The 25,503-nt window shown below is 35.3% G+C and overlaps 1 protein-coding gene across 1 annotated transcript; it reads right to left on the bottom strand.

The window, feature by feature from the left end:
• Positions 1 to 18,236: 18,236 nt before the first annotated feature.
• Positions 18,237 to 22,159, bottom strand: LOC112917707 (prostaglandin E synthase 3). Its single transcript, XM_025995701.2, has 2 exons — positions 22,107 to 22,159; positions 18,237 to 18,849 (listed from the first exon to the last, which is right to left on the bottom strand). Exons 1-2 carry the CDS (start codon positions 22,157 to 22,159, stop codon positions 18,270 to 18,272), a joined length of 633 nt encoding a protein of 210 aa, XP_025851486.1. The 3' UTR covers positions 18,237 to 18,269.
• Positions 22,160 to 25,503: the final 3,344 nt, after the last annotated feature.

Here is a 25,503-nt window from a genome sequence, read left to right as displayed (position 1 = left end):
CTTTAGGATAAGTGAATATTTCATATTTGATTAAAATATTCAAATAGGATATCAATTGCATGAATTGAAGTGTAGCCATTTATTATTTAACAAATACCCTTATCAATAAGAAAAACTATTAAATTTTCCTCTCACATTTGTATGTAATGATCCCTTTGTGTTGTCAAAGATAATGAATTCTTCAGCTATATATTTTGTGAGTTAGAACCTTCTCGATTTACATTGAACATGTGTCTGTTGTGTTGCTTAGATATTTTTAAATGAACATTGTTGTAATTTAATGAACATTGTTGTAAGGATCTTAGTCCTTAGCTAACCATACTTAGAAGTAGTAGGGATAGAAAGTTGGAATGGAAAAGAAAATTTCAGTGTTTCAATTTTGGAGTTTTTGTATTAATAAAAGTAAACAAATACTGCTAATAATGTCAGAAAATTAAACAGAATAATTTAGAGAATGTTAACAATAAAATAAAATATAACATTGGCATAGTACATCACCCTATGGGGAACTGAAACATAATTCTGTCATGTTAAAAAGTATGTTTTGTTCAGAATGTTGAGTTTTTAAGGAATTATAACAACTTAGAAAATGTTGAATGCTTTATTATATTTTTAACATTAGCAATTCCCACTTCTATCATTCACTGTTTTTCCTTTAAAAATAATATTCCTCATAGTCTATAAGTTTCCTTTAGTGATATTAGTGTTTTTCAAACTGCAGGTTATAATTCACAAACCAGTCAAAGGGAAGTTTTTAAAAATGCGTAGCTACAGAATATAAAATAGTAGAATGCCCTGCATACATTATTCTAAGGATATGTTTCCTGGAAAGATTTACTTATGTAAAGGAACTGCAATGAAAACTGAATTTCTTACTGTAGATATTGGTAAAATATTACTGAAAAGCTACTGGACCATAGAAAAGGAACTGAAAATACTATATGTATAGTATATATAGTATATATGTATATGTATATATATATATAGTATATATGTATATATATGTAACTATTATATATATGTATATAAAACTCTTGTTACTTATGTCAGTGGTTCATTTACTGTTTTATCTATATTTTTGAATATATCTAATGAATATGATCAAGTGGCCAACTTTCAGTGTTGCATTCAAGGCTTTTCTGATGTTTGATGAATTGCCCAGAGGGATGAAAAACAAAGTGTTAGACTTAATCATTTTACTGTCAGAGTTCTATGTATCAATTGCTGGCAAAAACCATCCTCAAGAGAAGAAGATGGCTATTACTTAATTAGCACTGGAATATTACAGGCACAGATTTTCATTTCATAACCATATTTCAAATGAATTATGAAACTAAACAGAAGTCAAAGACGTAATACAGGCTGTAGATACTGCAGAATTAAGATGAGTTTGGCCATATATAACAAACAACTGAACTATATTCCTGTGAATTTGTAAAAGCAGTCCTTGCACTTAACTAGATTCCTGTAAATTCAGGAAAAAAAATCTCCAACCATACAGAGACTCAGAGCATTGATTCATTGGTAAAAACCTTATACTCACATTAGAAGCAATATTTGATATTACATGAGAAGAATATGCAATTGAGCTCAGATTTTTTGTGTGTGTGAGATGAAAAGCTGGGAGCTATAAGCTATTAGAAACAATTATACCAGTTTCAGATATTGGGGTATTTATGATAGAATTGTTTAGGAGTCATGGAACTGGAGAAGACATTTTGATATCACTCAGTACCATTAAAATTTTAGGTTACACCACTTATAAAAAGAGACAAACTGTGATGGTTAATTCTGTAAACTAGTATTCCATGTAATTTGTTTTTCGCTTTTTTTTTTTTAATTAATTTTTATTGGTGTTCAATTTACCAACATACAGAAAAACACCCAGTGCTCATCCCGTCAAGTGTCCACCTCAGTGCCCGTCACCCATTCCCCTCCAACACCTGCCCTCCTCCCCCCTTCCACCACCCCTAGTTCGTTTCCCCGAGTTAGGAGTCTTTATGTTCTGTCTCCCTTCCTGATATTTCCATTTCATCATTTTTGTTTTTCAAATTTTCAACACCAAGCTCACATTTTAAAAATTTTAACCTTCAGTAAAATTGTTAGTGCTGTGTAATGCAATGATATTAAATAATTTTTTTAATAAAAAAGGGCTGAGTCCAAATTTGACTCTGGCTTACAGTTGCTTTCATTTTTCCATCTGCATTACTCTTATAACCAGGGATAAAAAAAAGACAATTAGGTGGTCATAGAAATAACCATAAATCTACCAATGTAGGTATATTAGCAGACATACATTAAATAATTTTTAAAAAGATCCTCCAACACTTGCAAGTTACCAATGCTCTATCTTGATTCTTTAACTTTTTTCTTTTTTTTTTGACATGTATCATACCTTTTTCAACACCTTTCCTTACTTTTCCAGCTTTTTACTTTGGGATTAATTCTCTCACAGAAAGCCCTCTCTTGGGTCTGATTTTTAGCCCATTTCTCTGTTTGCACCTTTTGGCTTCCTTCCTTGATTCTGACTTAGACTCTCTTTTCACCATCCCAGGGCAATTCTCCAACAGTCTATACTCCAGAATCAAGGGTTATGCTTGCCTCAACAGGTCTTGCCTTGGCTGTTAATTAGGGCACTTTTAGATATGTGTGGGCCCCATTCAGTAACTCTTAAATTAGAATCTCTGGGGGTGGAGCTAGCTCAGTTATAGCGACTATTTGAGAATTCCCCACTTCAATCTAAAGTGGGGTTAAAGCATCTGGGATTAAAATCATTGCTATAGAGCAGACTGTCTCAGCTGTGACACTATTAACATTTTGTATTAGATAATCTTTTGTGTGGGGTGCTATCCTCTCTGTGCCTTATAAGATGTTTAATAGTATTCCCTGACAGTACTTACTAGATGCCAGTAGCAGGTATACCCACTCAGTCATTATGATGACAAAAAAAAAAAAAAAAATCTCTAGACGTTGCCACATACATTTTTAAAATTTATTTGACAGAGAAAGAGTGAGAAAGCACAAGTAGGGGGCAGGGACAGAGGGAGCTGGAGAAACAGGCTCTGGACTGAACAGGGAGCTCAATGTGGCACTCAATCCCAGGACCCTGAAATCATGACCTAAGCTGAAGGCAGATGCTTTACCCGACTGAGCCACCCAAGTGCCCCGCCAAATATTTTCACGGGGGCAAAAATCACCCCAACTTAGGGCCCACTGCTTGACAGCTAGAAAACGATTGGATGAAAGGAGTATTTATGAAACTAGAGTTCTAGTGTAGAGCAAGAATGAGGACCAAGCAACTGAGTCAAGGACTGACATCTTTCAGGATATACCATTCAGGGCTCAGATGGAATACACTCCAAGAAACTTGACCCTGGCCACTTGTATGGAGCAACTCTTAGGGAAGCTGGCCTAACTTCAGGTGCTTGAGAGAGAGGTACTCAATGTGTGCCATGTTGGATGACTGGAAAGCAACCGGAGTAAGGTGCTGCACACACAGCAATCGAGGTGCATTACAAAAAAAACGTAGTACAACAATGACAGCTCCTAAAATGGAAGATATATTTCTCCCTAAATAGGCCAGAGTTAGGTCACAGCACAGGAAAATAGTAGACCAGTTAGGGACTGCGCTAATTTCGTGACAGATAACACGTAGAACATGAACTGATGGGGGCCATTTTTCTCCTATAACGAAGAATCTGCAGTAGATAGTCCAGAACTGGTGTAGCTGTTCAAGATTTTGCAAGGATCCAGAGACTTTCTATTGGCCTTCTCTGTCATCCTTACATTTAGTTCTCATGCTTATGATAACAAGGTGTCTCCTATGCCTCCATGCATTTCATTAACATTTTGGACTGGAAAAAAACATAGGTTAAGGACAAGAGCAAAACATCAAAGGACTTCCTCTTAGGAAAAAAAAAAAAAAGGAAGATCTTAACACTTCCTTCAAAGAAATCAATTACATCTTGCCTGACCTGAATTCTGCTAATAGGTATCCCAGCTTCAAGGGAGGCTGAGAGAACATCATAACTGGATTCATTGCCACTCTGAAGAAAAAAGAAAGTCCATTGGTATAGAAAAAGGGGAGAAGGAACAATGGATTTTGGGCAGGCCACTAGGGCTGTGTGCAACAGGCAATCTGGAATCTGATTTTGTAATCTGGAAGACAATAATTCAGGAGAATTCAGAGAAATAGACTAAGCAGCATACATGAGAAAAGAGGAAAGAAGTTGCCATGTAACCAAGCGGAATATCTGTCTCACTCAGGAGAGTTGTGTATCTTTTCTACTGAGTAGTGGGCCAATTTTATGGCACAATCAATCCACACCTGTAAATTGACACAATTAAACTACTTTACAAAGCTGGCAATTGGTTAATCTGACCCAAGGGGAGAATGGCAAGGCAGTGAGTAAAATCTGACTTACATACAACATAATGTAATGTGTAATATGCTATCCATTTTCTCAAAGCTTAAAAAAAAAGAACTGTTATAAAGTTAAGATTTCATAGAACTAGGAGATTCTAGGCCTCTTAGGGTTAACTACTCTCCTTAAAATGTACTTTTGCCTATTTTCTAAAGACTTAGTTTAAAAGCATTAAGACTTAAAAAAATATCACTTGATACATCATTGGCATTGAGACTCATTTTTTTTTCCCACTTGAATTTTATCTTTTGCCCACAAACCACGCCTTTGCTATATGGGCCTTAGTATGTGCTTTTTTTATGTATAGGCTCATTAGTCACAAGAGGAGACAGGCTAGATGTTACTTGGTACCTAATAGGATATCTCATTCTATAGAGAAAATTTTTATATTTGAGTTGTCCAATCAATGACATACTTATTTGTTTATATGACTCTTCTTGTAGAGTTTTAGAGTCACAATATTGTTGGAGGAAGAAATCAAAAAGATATGACTGCCAATTGGCCCAAGAGCTGGACCCTGGCAATTGGAGGCTGGGTCTGTTTCAGAGACCAGACCTCCACCCTGGTCTTTGAAATGTGTATTCCATTTGTCTCCTGTATTGCCAGAAGCTGCTCCAAGGATAGCACCTTGAGATAGAGATGTGGTGTTGTGCTGGACTGGCTGTATGCCTGAATTAAGGTCCCTGTGTAGTAGGTAACCAGTTAAGATCTCTATATACCTTTAAGATTCTGGTGGGTACATGCAGAGATCTACCTGTCTTGTGGCCACCCAAGACAAGCCTCTTAAGTAAGTTTCCTTGCTTTTTGACCTTGCCACCTGTCAATCTGGAGCAATCTCCTTCTTTCTTCAGTCTCTTCCTCTCCTCCCTTACCAGGGCCAGTCCCAGATGTCATGGGAGAAGCTGCACAGGAAGTTGTGAGCCAACAAATATTGAAGATACTATGTCTATTGATCCAGAATTCTTTAAATATTTTGGACTGTAATTCACATCCTAAAAGAAAGCACAGAAATTATAGTAATAGATTCAGAAGAGATTTTTTACTTTTTTTTCCATAAAGGGTGTGAGTTTTATTTGTACAACATATGTTTGCGCTCCATGCAAAAGCATCCTTTATTTTCCAGACTCTCATAAAATAATGATTATAATTATTTTAATAGGAAGTTGTGAATATTAGTTATAATTTGTAAGGATTGGTGTGACGAGGGTGACTCATTTTCACTTTGAAATTGGATTCAGAAAAAAGAATTATATTGGAGTTGAATATTTCATAAGGAAAGTAATATTTTGTTTGTTTTAATCAATTGATATTTGTCAATCCTCTAGGGAATTAAATGGCTTCTTGTAAGTCTCAGGGGGCCCATTTAATAGTTTTCAAGCTAGATCTTATGCAATAAATGTCCAATAGAAATATAATATGAGCCACATATGTCATCTAAAATTTTCTAATGGACATATTAAAAAAATAAAAAGAAACAGGTAAAAATGATTTTAATAATGTATTTGATTTAGGCCAATATATCTAAAACTTTTTAATATCAATATTTATACGTGACGTAAATGATGCTGTAATGGTAGCTTAACATTATGAATGTTGAATGTTAAATTTTAAAAATATAGTATTCTTTTTTTATTCATACTAATTCTTTAGAATCCAGTGAATATTTTACATGTGTAGAGTATCTGAATTTGGACTTGGTTATGGCCATATGTGGGTAGTGGCTCCTGTATGCTTGGATTCTCAGGTTTCAAGACAGCCAAAAACTATATTGTTAAATAAAAGGTAAATGAAAATATAAATTATTTCCCCAATAAAAACAGCCTCCAAACTTAGAAATATCAATAAAGGCACCAAATATCTGCTTTTGATAGATAATGTATTAATTTAATTGCATCATATATTTTAAATTACATGCTTTAATAGTAATATACTAATTTAAAAATATTACTTCTTCACCTTAGTTTCATGAAATGATTTTATTCAGACTTTATCCATATATCTCATCTAACCATATTTTGGAGCACATAAACTCCTGAGTTGAGGGAGCTACAGCTCTTTTTGAATTTGTATATGATATTTCATGCTGTCACTGCAAATATTAACTCAAGTCACAAAATTTATTCATGTAACTTTAGGACAGTAGTTCTCAAGGAAGTGTGTGTGTGATTTTGTTCCCAGTTAAGGGAACATTTGGTTATATCTGGAGACATTTTTGGTCATCAAATTGCAAATGAGGGCAGGGTGTTATTGGCTTCTAGTGGATGGAGCCCAGGAAACTCCTAAACATATTATAGTGCACAGGCAGTCCCTCACAATGAAGAATTATCTGGCCCCGAATGTCAATAGATCCAAGGCTGAGAAACTTTGGATTAGGACAATCGTTTGTAGTATTTATCTAGTAGGTATGTATTCATAATCTTTTCACCGTAACCCTCACAGTGGTACTTTTGAAAGTGATCTGTAAAAATTGCTTATAATATGGTCCAACATTTCCAATTCTGAACTGGAACACACAGGAAAAATTAATAAACCTTTAAATAAATAAATTTATTTATTTCTTATTTATTCTGTGAGTTCATTTCTGAAGCATCTCAAATAAACACAGCTTTAGGCTATTTGAAGCTGTTGTATTCTTTTCTATGAAAAGGATTTGAAAACAAGATAGTTTTCTTATTTCTGAGAAAAATATTTTGAGGGAGAAAAGCCTTTAACTTTATTCTCTAGTGTTCTTAGATTGGTGATATATGGTCTACAGTTAGCACTAGACAAGGTCTAGATAACTATTACTTTAAAATTTTTTTAAACAATTTATTTTTTAGAGCACTTTTAGTTCCCATCAAAATTGAGGGGAGGGTTCAGAGATTTTCCATATGCCTCCTGCCCCTACACATGTATAATCTTCCCTATGCTCAGTATCCCTCACCAGAGTGGTACATTCATTCCAATTGATAAACCTACATTGACTCCATGGTTTACATTAGGATTCAGTCTTAGTGCCATACATCTATGGGTTTGGACAAATGCATCCACCATTATAGTATCATACAGAGCAGTTTCACTGCTTTAAAAATTCTTTGTGTTTTATTTATCTCTCCCTCCCCACCAAGAACCACTAATTGTTTTACTGTTTCCATTATTTTGCCTTTTCTAGAATGTCATATAGTTGGAATCATATAGTATATGTAGCCTTTTCAGACTGGCTTCTTAGGAATATGCAATTAAGTTTCTTTCATGTATTTTCATGGCTTGATAGCTCATTTCTTTTTATCACCAAATAGTATTTCAGTGTCTGGATTACTACAGTTTATTTATCCATTTACTTACTGAAGAATACCTTGGTTGCTTCCGAGTTTTGACAAATACAAATAAAGCTGCTCTGAACATCTATGTGCAGGGTTTGGGGTAGACATTAAGTTTCCACCTCCTTTGGATAATTACTAAGGAGTGTCATTGCTGGATCAGATGCAAAGAGTATGTTTAACTTTGAAAGAAGCCCTCAAAGTGTCTTCCAAAGTGGCTGTACCATTTTACATTTTCATCAGCAGTGAATGAGAGTTCCTATTGCTTTATACCTCATCAGAATTTGGTGTTGACAGTGTTTTGGATTTTAGCCATTCTAGTAGATGTGTAGTGGTAGCTCATTGCAGTTTTAATTTGCATTTCCCTGGTGACATGATGTGAAATATCTTTTAATATGCGATTTGCCATCTTTGTGTCTTAATTTTTATTTGTATGTGTGAGATCACTTTAAGGTGTTTGGCCTATTTTTTAATCTGGTTGTTTCTTTTTCTTATTATTGAGTTTTAAGTATTCTTTGTTTATTTTATTTATTTATTTTTTTTTAGTATTCTTTGTTTAACAGGACTTTACCAGATATGTCTTTTGCAAGAATTTCTCCCAATCTATGGCTTGTTTTTTTTTTTTTTTTATTCCCCTTTATTTTATTCCCTTTACTTTGGAGATGTCCCAGCATGCCTCAGACTATTGAGGTCCTATAAATTTCCGTTATTTTCTGGGCTCTCAAATTGTTTTAGGGTTTATCTCCTACTGTCTGGAGTACACATGTCTTAGAAAGATCATACTTGCCATTTCTTGCTTTCCATTATAATTAACAAGATATCGTCAACATATCATATTTAACATATGCCCATTAATATTCTGAAGAATACCCAGGTGTTCAAACTATTGTAATAGAGGTTGACAGGATTAACAGCCATAGTGAAAAATGGTAACTGTGTGCTCTTGTTTGTCCTATATAAATCCATACTGTCTCTGATCCTGCTTCTAAAGAGGAATAGAAAAAGATGAACTCACCAAACCAATGGCCACATACTGTGCATTGGAGATCTTATTAATCTTTTCTAGCAAAGATATTACATTAAGTGCCATAGCTTCAGTAGGATTTCTTAACTTCGTTGAGCTTAAGGTTGTTTGTTGTCTTCCTGCTAGATCTGTTTGGTTTTTATAGGGTCCAAGTTGGTTGACTACATGGATTTATATTGAAAACTACCATGTCTATATTATTCAGATCATATTTGATAACAATAATTTCAATCACTTTTGTTAGGATATAGTATTGTTTTTCATATACTCTCATGGCCAGAGGTGGAATGGGCAGTGATAGAGGCTTTCATTTAGCTTTTCTTACTAGAGCAGTTCTTACCCTAGAGGTCAAGAGGTCAGTACTAGGGGCTCTATCAAATCCCAAGTATATCTTTCTCAATTTTTTATTTTGAAACTGAGAAAATAAACGCTGGATCTGTGGAACTAGTAGAGCCACTGTGAATTAGATATAGAACTCACTAGTTTATTATCCAGATCCTGTGTGCTCCTAGCAAAGGGGCCAGTGATGATGCTTCAAATCCTACAAATCCCCAAATATCAAAGTCAAAGAAAACCTGTGTCCAATTGTCCTCAAAATGACTTAGTAGTCCCTTTTGCCCCAGTGTAAGTTAAAAGTAGATGACTCTAGACCCTTTGGAGATATACTGTAGAAATCATTACAGGTATAAAAGTCAGTGCCAGTGGTAGACATCGTGAAATGTTTTGCAGATCCCTTTTAATAAATGGCTCATTGCCCCTACTATTGAATGTCTCTTCAAGAAAACTCTTTGCAGAAAGCCTCTTTGCCCAAACTTATGCCCCTTCACAAAGTGATCCACTTCTCGTGACTCATTAAGCACAAAAGTATAAACTCCACCATACTAGCAAAATTTAGGACAACTCTGAAGGGATATCATAGCTTCAGAACTCCTTGTAGAGTTGACCAAGTCTGCCATCAGGTCATCTTCAAACTCTACTTCTGACACTCTTGCTTCTTCCCTCTTGTTTCCATAGGTTTAGTCTTTAAATATCCCTAAATATCCTGCACATTAAATGCCAGCTTAATGCCTGGGTTTTTGGGCGGAGGGGAAGCCCACCTGCAATGATTCAAATTTTATGTCCAATGGTCTTTGAAAGGTATCAGTATACCCCTTACCTCAGTATGGTTACTTGCCCTTTGGAATAAGACTGGGAAAATAATTACCATATACACACTGTGGTGGTACAGGGTCCTTCCTCCCAGAGACAAAGCCTGTTTTGTTCAGTGGGTCTTGATCTGAAAGCAGCTCAGATCTCGATATTGAGAAAGGATTATGAATTTTTAATGTCTTCTTTTGGCCTTCTGACCTACACTTGAATTCTCGTGTTTGTACAAATTGAGCAAACAGTTATTGGGCATCCTAGGTTCCTTTAGTCCTATTAAGCATCTCCATAGCAATCTGTGGGGCAGGCCCCCATGAGGCCACTGCAACCTTATCACTTATTAGGAACACTGCACACACCTGCTTTCCTCCAATAAAGTTCAACATTTGGCCTCTATTATTCTGAGGACTTATCAATCCAATCGAGCCTACTTTTGTAAAAGCATTTCAAACTGTTAGTTTTGCCCTCCAGTGGAACACCATAACTGAGCTTCTAGGAGATACTGGTGCCCATCTCACCAGAGCATTCCTTATTATTTTGGCAAACAGTGTTCTTTGGTGCCAACCAGGGAAAATAACTATCTGGCTGCATAAGATGAGAGTCTCTTTCTATCCTGCCAGAAATTTCCTCTGGCTTTCACACACAAAATTTAATTGGTTATTAATCACTCTCAGGCTTTTATTGTCTTTTCTCAGTGCACTGATTACCTCCAGTGATAGTTCTCCCAGGCCATTGTTCTAATCTTTCCAGCACTTCTTAAATAACAGAGGCCTTTGCAGCCATCAGACTCTTTGTTTTCATTGATATCAATTCTCAGTTTACCACTGGTGAAAATTTTAATTATTGTACTAGTATTGCATGGCAGATGGTCTCAGTGCTCCACCTGAGGGGAGAGATCCTCATAATAGCTAGGATGTGGATGATCTGACACCAAAACCCTTCTTCAATGTCTGCTTCCTAGTACTACTTTGGGACCCACTGCTGTAGATCAACCTGAGGAAACAGACTCTGGGACACTAAGATTGGGATTCAGGTGCCATCCTAATCAGGGACTTCCTTTGGGAATAATATCTGTGAGGGACTAGACGTTAAAAATCTAACCTTTCCTTGTTGTTTTATTTCTTATTTATTTTTTAACTTCTGTCTATACTTTTGGCATCTTCCCCAAAAGCTGAAGAGGGTTATTTTTATTCTTTTTTCCAAAGTCACACTGAAAATAGAAATACTTTATAAAATGTTTATAAAGGAGTTAAAACTTATATCAGAATAACAGAGGTCTAATCCCTTTTCTCAGTTTGGTGGTTTTTATCTTTGCTATGTTGGCACACGTGTCTTCATGGAGTCATGTCACTCTGAGTGTCAGAACTACTTGAACATACAAGGTTAGGATTCAGGTTCCCATGGTCTGGTAGCGGTGCTCAAGGGTGGTGGGAAATAATAAAGACAGCACATTTGACAGGGGCCCAGAAGACAAGGCAGTACTAGGAAATCTTCAGTGGGACCTGAAAGTGGGGGCAATACTGGGAAGTGAAGTTACCGTAGAGCAATGGCTTCTAAATTTACTTTTTCTGACATTTCCACTTGAGCTTAATAGATTCTGGACACTTATTCTTCCATACATTTGTCTGCTTCCAATTTTTTTCTTTGCTCCCAAGAGATCTCATGACTAATCTCCAAGCAGGTAAAAGAGCAATTTCAGTCATATGCACTTAAGTTAGAAAAATTATACTATAGCTATTTTTCCTCCAGCCATGAACTCCTAACTGCCCTGCTCCTTTGTTCACCATTCATTTCCTTCTTTAAATCTTGGTGACTTCATTTCAAACAATTCACCCTCACTTAGATCTGGCTTTCTCTTTAAAATGCAAATGCTGGTCTGGCCCCTCAGTGAAACATTTTCAAGAGATGTCCTGTCAGCAGATCATGTCCAAGCACTTGGACACTATGCTTGCTGGGCTTACAACAACCGTTAGCTTTCTTCATCAGAGCAATGGGATCAGCCTCCTCAGCCCTGCGATTAGTGGTTATGCATACTCTGCTATATTCCCACAAAGATGTATGTATTTCCACAGTGGAGAACAAATGTTTTTCCATTTCTATTAAACAGCTATTAGAGATGAAGTCTTTTTTTGAGGACTAGGAAACTCAGTTGTGCTGCTGACTTGGAATATGTGTAGTGTTAATTAATATTTAATTCAATATTGATATCTGTTCTAATGTAGTTTATTAATACTTGGGATAGTAAGAATGATAATAATGTGAGCAGCCATAAAAATAGTTATATTGGTATTGTATTAGTTTGTTAGAATTGTATTACAGATGCTCCTTCAATCATGAGTTAGATAGCAATTTCAAAGTGTCTACCAGAAAAATGAATTTGCAAGGAGTGAGGATGTTTATGAATGTGGAAAGTAGACAGAAAACAGAAAAAGTCAAAGCAGTACTTTAACACTGTAGCTCTTATTCCTTTAAAGAATGGTGCTGAGATTCATACCCATGAGACAAGTAGGACCAGCTGGCAAGCTACCATGGACCTAAAGCTGTCACCCAATGAGATATAGGACTCTTGCATCAAGCCTAGGATGTATAATACAGTAAAGACAATAGGTATACACATTAGGGCACAAAGGAGGCCCTTCAGCAACACGTAACATCTCTGCACATACGGACAGCTTGTGCAATCCCCTCATGACTGCGTATAAAAGACTCAGGAAAATAAAATCTCGAGGGTATTATGTTGAAACTACAACAGGCTGTCTCATGCCATTTGCCTTAACAGAGAAGGTCAATTTGGGCAGCACATAGGGGCAGTAAATCATACTATGCATATTTATGTATGTGTGTGTGACCATGTATGTGAACGAGGTTGAAATGAGAGAGAGACAAAGGTGAAATTTAGTGATTTATCTATTAAAATGTACACAGAGCACTTTTAAAGAGAACTGCCCTTTCCTCTGTAAGGCTATGTTGGTGGTGGGTCATCAAATTCTCATCTTTTATTAAAACATTGAGAATTTCAAATTTTAAAAAGTGATTATAATTTTGATAAATTATTTCAATATATAATTTTCAAACTGAGTTCCATCTAGCTGTAGGGCTTCTAAAACTGAGCTCTACCTAGCCATAAGGTTCCTCAAATGTTCTTTGGGGAGAGATTGTCCTATAAATATCTCATTCGATTTGTACAGGAACCTATAAAGTAAGTGCTAGTATCGTTTTCACTGATAGGACTCTGAATCTAAGAGGCCCACAACTAGCAAGAAGCAGAGCCAGAACTCAAACCCAATTTTCTTTCTTCAAATACTCTAATCTTTTTTCCTCTGTACAATCATTTCTCCTGGGATGGCAATAATGACTAATGTCTGCATGGTAATTTAGAGTTTCCAAAGCTATTTCATTACATTATCATACGCACTTTAAAAAATTCTACCACCCAGGAACTATTTTTATTCCCTGTCATATTTCTTATAGATAAAGAAATTGTATTTCAGATAAAGTGACTGACACACTGAAGATTGACAAAAAAGCAAGTGCTGAGCCAAGGTGCTCTTACTCTGGAAGTGATGGCCTTTCCACCATGCCATGCTGCTGATCATGATACGAAGGCTTAATTATTAGAAAGAATAATGAAATAATTCTGAAGAAGTTTTTTAGAAGATGGCTAGCATGTGAAACACAGAAGCGTAGTCTCCTATTAAGATTTTGAAGTAGTAAAACTTCAGTTCTGAAACCCTAGACAACACACAAAAACAAGACTGGCCAATTAAATGGGGATAATATAACTCTGCAGCTTTCTGTACCTCTCAAGAAAGAAACTGATGTTCTAATATTTTCTTAATTAGACTTAATTTTATTACATAAGTCATATTCTGTCATTTGTTATTTCTGTATTTTTAAAATCCATACCTTATATTTTATTATACCTCTATCCCCAGGAAACTTCATCAGGTATATCATTCAAAGTATGCCTTTGTAAATGCATATAAGGTCTCCATTCTCTCTGCCTCCTCTCTCTTTCTCTCTCTTTCTCTTATTCTCTCTGTCTCTCTCTTTGTAATATAGTGAAAACAGGCCTTATTAGGGCACAGAACGGGCAGCACTTTGCAAAAATACTTCAACTCAAAATCATTCTCTCAATAATAGGATAGGGTCATTTTATAAAAATGAAGTTTTCAGTAAAAAAAAATAGAAAATCTACTTTTGGTTAACATCTAACAAACATTAAGTATCAGAGACATGAATGTTTTTATTTATTTGGATGGTATTTCCTAATGATAGATTGTAAAATAAAGGATCACTTGATAAATTTAATTTGACACATTCCTCAGAAAAACTGTTCTAGAGATGTTAACTTGAAAAACAAGTTGGAATGATAAAGTTAAAGAGGGTAACTTACAGCATTTTTTTGCAACCTCTATGGGGGTTATTTATTTAGAGGGTTGATTATTTAATTATAATTGAGCTTTTCAACCCTGTTCCCCCTGCCACCCCTAGTACTTCTATTAACATCTTCTCAAGCAAAACCCTATAAAAGAATTGATCAGTGCTGTATTAGAGCTACAGATAGACTTTGCCTACATAAAACATATGAAATGTAATCAATGGTAATTGGATTTATTTTATCCATTTTTTAGAATCTCTAATAGTTCTCAAATTTCCAATAAAGGATGTTTTTGGCCAAAAACATTTTTAATTGGAAAAAATATTATTTTCTTTATGTGTGAAAACAATCTTGATTTAGATTCATAATAATCATACTTCAATAATCAATAATCAGATGGGAGATTTTGAAATTTAGGAAGAAATTTTGTTATATGCCTTTTTCTCCAACTCTCTATTACTAATACTTTTTCCCAGGCCTTCTAGTTGCCCCAGAGACCTTGCACTCTCTCCCTGTCCAATACCATCAGACTCTCTTTTCCATCCAAAAATGTTTCTTTCTCCCCAAACTCAGCATGCCCTAAAGCAATTGTGTTATCCCTCAAGTCAGTACCAACCCTTAAATTCCATATTCTTTTCAAAACCACCACCTCTCCCAAACTCACAGCTTTTCCATTTATGTTTATTTGAACACATTCCTTTTGTCATCCTTCTATTTCAAAGTTTAAAGGATCCCTTGGAACTTTATTGAATGACTATCTTTGACACGTATTGTGCTGGGTATTCTAAGTCAAATGTTGAATAATGTAAATTCCTAGCCTCGAGGTGACATTTATCTGGGAAAGACATTTAAATAAATCACTACAATGCAGCACCACAAGAAAAATATATATTTGATGTGATGGAAGACTGAGAGTGTTGCTCACTGCCTGGCAAAAAGGCAGGGCTGGAGGGTTGCACAGGAAGTACTACTCCACAGATAGAGGAGGTCTTATCAGTAAGTCTTAAGTTGTTCACTGGTATTTACCAACATTTATAGTAGAGTAAAGGTGATCCAGCTGGAGAGAGCATTGGAAAATGGGAGAAAGAAAGAAGAATCTGTTAGATGGGAAAATGTCCGATTTGGGGTCTTCAATGTCATACTAATGGATTTGGACTTTTTCCTTGTGGGTAAACAATGTAGGTCAGGAATGAAGTAAATGATTGGGTTTTAGAAAGATCACAGGCAAACTATGTAGATGGGTTGGAGGTGGGTAAGTCAGAAGTCTAGACTACTAGTGAGGATAAAATGTTAGATTAAAGTGAGTGATTATGAGGGCTTGAACTAAAGCAGTAATGCTGGGGCAGGAGAGGTAAAGATATTAAGTTGCTAAGGTGATAACATGACTAGTTATCAAAAGAATCTGTGGGTGATCATCATAGTCATGAGGATGGAGATCCAACATCCCAATTTCTTAACAGCTTTTATAAAATGTCAAGAACATTTATTTTGTTCTACTCACTTGTTGACTGTGAGGGTCACAACCTGAATCTTGTATTCCATGAAACTTCTACATCTTTGAAATGTTCAAGTCCTCTTTCTTACTGTCCTGCAGAAGCTCCTGTATTTCCAGAAATTATACTCAACCACTCCTGATGTGAAGTAAAAAAAGCAGAAGAAAAATTGTTAAATTTCCTTACTACCTACAGCCCATTGACAAGTCCTGGAAACAGGCAGGGTGACATTCCTCCAGGGACTCAACTGCCTCGATGTTAATACTTTGCTAAGAGCAAGAAGCAATCTTAGCCCAATCTCCAGAATCCTGTAAGTCTACTTTAACATATAAAAATTCCTTTAGAAATTTCCTTTCTCTCTAAACCCCACCTAAGATATGTACTGGCAATCAACTCCCAAGCATATGACCCACTGATACATATCTGAAGGGTCTCATGACTAAGGTTTTATTAGATGATAGTCAATGATCTTTTCCCAACAATAGCTAGCCCTCTCAAGGTCCTGGGAAACTTGCTTCCAAAATTCCTTAGAGACTTAGGCTGTCCCTAACCCTCCGCCCAACTTGAAATTATATAATGGTCTACTCCTCATGACCCCAGGGCAGTTATTTCTGCCCAGGGATCCTGTCCCTGCACTTTAATAAAATCACCTTTTTGCACCAAAGATGTCTCAAGAATTTTCTTGGCCATTGGCTTTGAACCCTAAAATCTTTTCCTACATCAACTCTATGTCTCTTGTTTTTTGACTTCATTGTACTCTTCCAGTTATTGATCACTTTCCTATATTTACTTTTTCTCTGAATTATCCTTCATCTTTATGTATTTTTCTATATGCCTGAACATTCTTATTCTGTGCCTTTAATCTCACATTCCAGGAAAAACACACATACAAAGAAACAAATCAGGTATCTGTCTTCTCTGCTTGCCCTGGTCAGATAAATAGTGTTGGGTTGGGGGAAGGGAGAGAGAATCACAATGGAGCACCTGAAAAGTATTGTCAATGACATCAACCAGCTCCTCATCAGAGTACACAATAGTATAATAATTTTCTATTCGGTTCTCTCTCCGTCTTCACAAGGCATATTGGAGGTTTTCTGCAAAATTCTCTAACTTCTCATTCATTTGAGCTCCTCAGGATCATTTAATACAATCAAGACAGCCAAGGCCATATTGCTGGGATAGGGATGCAGTTCTCAGTGCCACTTAGTGGAAGGATGGGGATGGGCTATAGATGAGAATCACACTTAAAGAGGTCTAATCCACAAAGAGTCTACATTCTAGAAAAATTTCCAGTCACAATAGCTGAAGCAAGTTTAGTTTAAAAAGTTTACTGGAATATTGTACTGCACAAGAATCACAGCTAATTGAAGAAAGTATCATTTATCACATCACATTTATTATCTGCCCAATTAATCAATTAAGTAACACAGGGAAGAGAAAAAACTAGTTGTGCTCATCAAAAATAAATGCATGCACTTCTATAACTGTAGATATAAGTCCACTCTAATCCTGACTCATGAGTCAGGGTATTGTAAGCTGTTTCACTCACCAAAGCATCTCAAGGCCTTATCAAAATGGTAGTATTTTATTTTATTTTATTTTATTTTATTTTATTTTATTTTATTTTTTTAAGTCTTCCAACAGTTTATTAGAAAGAATGTAGACATTTAAAAAAAAAATCCTCACTGTCATGAACATAAATTGAGGTTTTCAGCCTGGGACAAGCTGAATCAAAAAAATAAAAAATCCAATAGTGTATTAACATTTTTTCCACTCATTTGCCATACTGACAGTGCAAATACAATTTGGTCTAAATGTACAGACTCTCAAGCAACAATGTACAGCCTTTCTTTGTCCTCCATGCTAAGAGATGTAAAAGTTTAAGGGTCAAACAATGCCAAATGTACAGGCTTCAAAACCATCTAAGTTAGGGCATTCACTAGTTTTAGCTAAGATACATCTGGAACACTGACAAGTGATCACTTACAATAATGTGAAGTAAATCTTTTGAAAAATAAAACTTTAGTGGAATAATTCTGGAGGATATACCAGAGGAACAAGTTACCAGTTTAAGGTATCAACCAATTTGTTTCATCAGCCACTCTGAGTCCATGTGCTAAAATCTAAAATTTAGTTATCTTTCTTCTAAGCCAAGATCTTCCTATCATGTCAGTATCTATGTTATGAAGTAAAAGGAGACTGAGGTGAAATGTTTTTATTTACCACAACTGCTGTATCAATTGCCTAGGACCTCAACAGCATCATGGAAGTCTGGGAAAAGTTCATGCATAGGGTTATTGCCTTAGCTGACTTAAAATTGCCCCATACAATGGTACATATCAACCCTTAGTGAAGCCTTTAAAAAAACAAACAGGTTGAAAAATGGGTTAAAGGAGGCAAATACAGCATCTGCCTTTAGAGCTATCAATTCAGGAATTCTCTCAATTATGAAGTCTTGCAGAGAAGTTACTCTTCTTTCTCAAAATCCGGTGATGACAACATTTCTTACTCCAGATCTGACATTTTTTCATCATCACTGTCTTGTGAATCATCATCTGCTCCATCTACTTCTGGTAAATCTACATCCTCATCACCACCCATGTTGTTCATCATCTCAGAGAAACGATCAAAATTAGACATGTCTTCATCTGAATCATCTTCCCAGTCTTTCCAATTATTGAAGTCCACACTAAGCCAATTAAGCTTTGCCCTTTCTTTTGTTAACCTTGGCCATGACTGGCCAGATTCTCCTTTTCGTAAACAACATAAAATTGATCTGTCCGTTCTTTTATGCTTGGAATCATTTGGATCAATACAGTGAAAAAGATCAATTTCATTTAAATGTTTAAAATTATCACTTCCTCCAAGACAACTGAATGTAAGTTTGGATTTTTCAAAATTCACATTAACATCTTTACTGTCTTCAACACAAAATTCAATGAAGACGTAGTCCCTTCGATCGTACCACTTTGCAGAAGCAGGTTGCCTGTCGCCGCGGCGGGGAGAAGGCCGAGGGGCCCGGGGCGGGGGAGGGGAGGGCGGCCTCGGCCTCCCGCGGGGCGACCTTCCCCGGCCGGCCGGCGCACTCACATCGTGCAAAATGGTAGTATTTTAAAAAGGAGGAGAACTGTCCCCAATGTTTAGGAAAATGATGAAATCTAAGAATCTTATTATCAATTGTACTCTCATGCAAGACAGCACCTTCATGATGTCTCAACATCTAAATATGTGATTTTCTTATCATTATTGATCCAGAAAGCAGTTCATCTAGGTACTTCCACTAAACTGAAGAGTGTATTTCCAGCAATAGATTACTTAACTAAAAGTACTTGCTGTCTGCCAATACAGTAATGATAAATTGCACAATAAAAAATATAATCATAATTTATTTATAAAATCTCAATTAAAAACACAAAATCGTAAAATGCAGCCATATTTTAGGCCAAACTGTACTGATTCTTCAATTTACTAAGCGATTTAAATACTTGTTTGTCATGTAAGTTTGTTTAAAAAATAATTTTTTATATGAATAATTACTGTAAAAGGTAGATTTTACTAACATGAACAAGAGCAATCTATTAATGCTTCCTTTCTAAATATTCTGTTCAATGAATTGTTTGATATAGATTGGGTTTCCTATCGTTGAAAATTCATATTAAGATAGTTTTAATATGTATCAAGCTGCAAATTTGTTTTCATCGATTTAATTCTAAATATATATAAAAATTATGTTGAAAAATATTAAAACTTTCTTGATTGAAATCAGAAGAGCTTATAATAATGGTTTTAGTGATCCCGGAGTCCCAGGATTGAGTCCCTCATCAGGCTCCCTGCATGGAGCCTACTTCTCCCTCTGCCTATGTCTCTGCCTCTCTGTGTCTCTCTTGAATAAATAAATAAAATCTTAAAAAAAAAAAAAAAGATTTGGAAGAAAACATGTCAAGCCCAGCTGAATATTTTTTCTTTTCAAAATTTATTTATTGAGAAATAATTGACATATATCACCATATACATATAAGGCATACAGCATGACAGTTTGATGTACATATGTTGTGAATGATTATTGTCATAGGTTCAGCTAGCATGTATCATTTGATATAAATATAATAGAAAAAAATTTCCTTTGTGATGAGAATTCTTATTCATCTTATAACTGAAAATTTGTACCTTTTGATCACCGTTCTCCAATTCCTATGCCCTACCCTCTGCATCTGGCAACCACCTCTGTGTGGTTGTGTGTGTGTGTGCATTATTTTCTCTCTTTTTCTGTGCATGTTTGTGTGTATCATTTTGTTGTTGTTTTGCTTTTTTTATATTTCACATATAAGGGAGGTCATACAGTATTTATTTGTCTTTCTTTGTCTGACTTATCTCTCTTAGCATAATGCCATCAAGGTCTACCCATGTTGTCCCAAATAAGAGGATTCCCTTACTCTTTTATTGCTGGTTAATATTCCATTATAATATACCACAAATTCTTTATACGTTCATCCATTGGTGCACTGTTTCCATGCCTTGGCTACTGCAAATAATGCTGCTACAAACATAGAAATGCAGATATATTTTAAAGTTAGTGTTTTCATTTGTTTTCTATATATTCCCAGAAGTAAAATTGCTAGATCATTTGGTCGGTCTATTTTAATGTTTTGAGGATCCTCCATACTGTTTTCCACAGTAACTGCAGCAATTTACAGCTTCACCAGCAGGCATAAAGGCTCCCTCTGCTTTACATAGATGCCAGCATTTGTTATCTTTTGTCTTTTTGATGATGGCAGTTCTTATCAGGTGGGATGTGGTACTTCATTGTGGCTTTAATTTGCATTTTCTTAGGAACTAGTGATGTTGAACATCTTTTCATGTATCTGTTGGCCTTTTGTATATCTTTTTTGAAAAAATGTCTAAATTCTTTGCACGTTTTTAATTATGCTATTTTTATTTTTCTATTGAGTTACATGAGTTCTTCATGTATTTTAGATATTAACCTTATCAGATATATGGTTTGCATTTTTTTTTTCATTCTGTAAGTTGTCTTTTCACTTTGTTGACCGTTTCTTTTGCTTATAGGAACTTTTTAGTTTGATGTAATTCCACTACATTATATAAAAAAAAGTCATTACCAAGGCCCATCTCAAGGACCTTTAATCTAGGAGTTTTTGGCTTCAAGTCTTATATTTAAGTCTTTAACCCTTATTCAAAAGGTTTATAGTTTTTGTTAGTTGTGTAAGATAGGAGCCTGATTTCATTATTTTACATGTGAGGCTCCAATTTCCCAGCACTGTTTGTTGAAAAGAATGCCTTTTCACCATTAAGTATTTTTGGCTCCTTTGTCAAGTAATAGTTGACCATATATACTTGCTTTTATGTCTGGATTCTTGATACTATTCCATTGATCCATTTGTCTGTCTTTATGCCAGTATCATACTATTTTGATTACTACAGCTTTTTAATATAGCTTGGAATCAGAGAGTATGATGCTTCTTGTTTTGTTCATCTTTCTTAGGATTTCTTTGGCTACTCAATCATTGGTTCTACATAAATTTTAGGAGTTTTTCTCTCTACTAAATATCATTGGAATCTTGATAGTGTATTGAATCTATTGATGGCTTTTAGTAGTAATGATATTTTAACAATATTATTTCAGTCCATGAATATTGAATAATTCTCCATTTACTTGTGTCTCCTTCAATGTCTTTTCTTTTTCTTTTCCTTTCCTTCTCCTTTCTTTCTTTCTTTCTTTCTTTCTTTCTTTCTTTCTCTCTCTCTCTCTCTTTCTTTCTTTCTTTCTTTCTTTCTTTTTTTATGGGTCATGAGTCAGGAGCAAGGTGGAGAGGAAGAGGAAGAGGGAGAGAGAGAATCTTAAGCAGGCTCCATGCCCAGTACAGTGCCTGATGTGGGGCTGGAGCTCATGATCCCGAAATCGTGATCTGAGCCAAAATCAAGAGTCAGCTGCTTAACCAACTGAGTCATCGGGGCAGAAATTCTTCAATTTCTTTTATCAATGTCTTGTAGTTTTCTGAGTTAGAGGTGTTTTACTTCCTTGGTTAAATGTATTACTAAGTATTTTATGGTTGCTGATGCTATTTTAAATGGGATTAATTTCTTTATTTCTGTTTCAGAGAACTCATTATTAGTGGATAGAAATACTACTGACTTTTATAGGTTGATTTTGTATTTTGCAACTTTACTGAATTCATTGACTAGATACCATTAATTTTTTGGTTGAGTCTTTAGGGTTTTCTATGTATAAAATTATGTCATCGGCAAATTGATACTATTTTATTTTATTCTAAGTCTTAATTCGATGCAATGTGTGGGAACATCTGCTTTTATGATTTCATGTACCTTGTATCTTGCTTTTTGCACTTTTTCTCTTCCTTGGCTTCTTTATAAACCATGCTTTTGGGGATCCCTGGGTGGCTCAGCGGTTTGGCGCCTGCCTTTGGCCCAGGGTGCGATCCTGGAGTCCCGGGATCGAGTCCCGTGTTGGGCTCCCGGCATGGAGCCTCCTGATTCTCCCTCTGCCTGTGTCTCTGCCTCTCTCTCTCTCTCTCTCTCTCTATGTCTATCATAAATAAATGAATAAAATCTTTAAAAAAAAACAAAAAAAACACATGCTTTTCTGGGAGAGGCTGAGAACAAGATATAGTGCAGAAGTCTGTGCTGTGTTGTGGAAAACTGGATTCTTACATTGAAACATGGATACTTACTTGTCTTTCTAATGCCATACTCTTATTTTTATCATGGAATGAGGCATTTCTTGAAGAATAATTGGGTCACTATCCAATTAATTCAATCTCTGTGAAAATATTAACAAGAAGCACAACTTTGGAACTTACTAAGTTTCTCTGTGATAGAGGTTTCTCTGTGGAATGAAGATAGCTTTTAGAATTATAATTAACAGCAACAATAATAATTAATGCTGTTCTCCTATCAGTGCATAGGAACAGAGGAGTGAAAATAGCCCAAAATTTACAGTCAGGATCTGAGATCTAGTGCAACCTTACACATTTCTAGTTGTGTGATTTCTCAGCTTCATTTTCTCATGCTCAAAATTGGAAAAATAGAACCAACACTTCAAGTCAGATAATGTATGCTCTAATACATTTTATAAAAATGAAATCTAACAACATCATTATTCCCATAGATTATGGGATATTATTCCCTCAAATATTAAAGACTGCTATTGGCTGCTAGTCCCTCAAATATTTTTTTTAAATTTTTTTAAAAATTTTTATTTATGATAGTCACACACAGAGAGAGAGGCAGAGACATAGGCAGAGCTAGTCCCTCAAATATTAAAGAATTTTGCAACCTGAACTCTGAGAGCAAGTGCAAACCTATTCCTACTTTGCTAAAGATGGAAATTTAGTTTAATAGTAACAATACTGTTTTGTTAGGGTATAGAAGAGAGGATTTAGATTCTTTTATTTTTTTCCTACTGTGTTCTTTGGTGATAAATTACAGCCATATGTAACAGCTCAGATGTACCTCAAAATCAAATAATTTGGATTTGCAATTGATTATGCCACTGGCTTTTAAAAAGTTATGCACACCATTTAAAACTATCCTTACTCTGCACCAAGTTTAACTGCCTTACATACTGCATTTTGCAGAGAGTTGGACACCAGGAAGGTGAAGCTACAATGTTGTAACCGAAGAGAGCCATGCTGAGAAGCAATATGAATAATGCCTCCTTGAGATACTGATGGATAGATGGTGGGGGATCTGAGGATCAGTCATAGTTATTAATCATGTGTGGTAATGTGACTGATTGTTATTACTTCATACACTAGGTGGCTAGGAATGCAGCCAGTTCAATAAAATCATTTTAACTTCCTTTTCATGGTGGTCATTTTTCTTGTGTCTCCTTTCCTCCTTTGGTGTTCTTCAATTAAGGAAGAAAAGGCTTTCCTTTCATTTCACTGTAAGTGACCCATGAATGGGGTTCACTTGGGGAAAAAAAATATGTGGCCGTGCTATTCAGAACACGTTTTTTCCTGTGGGTGAGAGGCCTCTGCAAGGCTGGCTGTAAACCATGAAAAGAATGGGATAAGTTGATCCTTCTCATTCTGACTCTTCACCTGTGTTCCATGGTCTTATTGCCAAGGAGGGTAAAGAAATACAAATTTGTCTCTTTTTTTTTCTATAAAGTATATTCAGATATTATTATATATATTTGATATAGAGAAATTCCTTTGGAAATGAAAAGAAAGAGAACTTCTAAATGTGGAGCAGACCATATGGTTTGCTATTTGAAGTATCCCCATTTGAATTTTGCAGGGAATGAAACACAGCTAATAAAATGTGGCCTTAAGTGCTAAATGTTATGAACTAAAGATATTTTAAAGACAACTTATGGCCTTTGAGATTCCCCAAAACTCTAGACTGTAGGGGATATTATTTTGCTTTTGTTGAACTCAGTGCCACCTTTAAGAATTATTAAAAACCACCCAGATGAAAATGACTACTGCTTAATTGAAGTGGAAAAATATTAATGAAACCATTTTATCTCTGGGTATAATGCCATCTGTGCCTGACTAGATATTTTTGGTTGATGTTTAGCTAAAACACATTCAAGGCTGGAGTTTGATTGCACAGTATGTTTGTAGAGCTATGCTTTACATATTAGAATTTTTTTACATCTATACACAAATACAAAACCCTTGAAAATACTTCTTACAAAAAATGGGGCGGGGTAAGGAATGCGAATGTAATACATTTGATCATAGTCATTTTAGTACCTGAACAGGGTTAAAGGAAAGAAGGAGTGAAGGAAGGTTCACTGATGGTCATAGGTTACTGATGTTAAGTTCAAGTAACCTTTTCTCCCATCCACTGTTGCTGTGAATCCAGAATTTGAGTTATTTTACCAAGAGCTTTCAAATACTGTTGCCCATCTTCATGTGTGGGTAAAGGATAATCTTTTTGATTACAAAATTTTCCAGGCACTGACAGTGAGAGGTTAACTAAAATAGTATTTTATTCCCTGCTGTAAGGGTGAGTACATCACATTAAATATATTATTAATCCAACAAAATATTTTCATACTAAGCCATTTGGATCCATCAGTAGCCCCATTGTAACTGATGGATTACTGCATTACCATTTAATTTAGTTTTATTTTAAAGGCATAACACTTAGTATCATTTTAGTTAATTGTATAACCAAATAAGGAGAAAAATTGCCCCAGGAAAATGAGTAAAGTAGAAGAGGATTCTTATTGTTAAGAGAATTACTATGAATTGTTTTCTTAAAGGTTCTCTACAGAGAACTGCTTACACTCTCAACATTCATCTTCAATGCAACTGAAGAAAAAAATGAAGGAGAAGAAAAAATCAAATAGTTCTAATTTGGACATTCTACCTGCCACTTAAGATATCAATGACAATGTGTCAAGTCTGTTTCTGGCTTTAGTTTTCCTCTCAGAGCCATTTTCAAATACAAAACGAACTCTGCTCAGAGGGAGAATTACTGGAAATCAATTTCCGTTTCATTTGTGATACTTAAAATTGTAGCTGCTGCCATTTCTGCTCAATTATACCACATTCAAATAATTTGTTAAATATCTTTGTGTCATGGAGTCAATATATGGAAGTGAATTCTACATATATCTCTGTTCCTTTGATGAAAATTGCTTGAATTTGAAACTCATGAAATTTATACTGAGTTGGTCAAATATAACTCAAATGGGTCTTTTAAAAAAACAGTCTCTTATTTTATAATGTTTCAGATTTGCAGA

The sequence above is a fragment of the Vulpes vulpes genome, chromosome 15 (assembly GCF_048418805.1).
Source record: "Vulpes vulpes isolate BD-2025 chromosome 15, VulVul3, whole genome shotgun sequence".
Lineage (NCBI taxonomy): Eukaryota > Metazoa > Chordata > Mammalia > Carnivora > Canidae > Vulpes > Vulpes vulpes.
The sequence above is the reverse complement of the archived record's forward strand: the minus strand, read 5'-3'. Positions and strand labels throughout refer to the sequence as shown.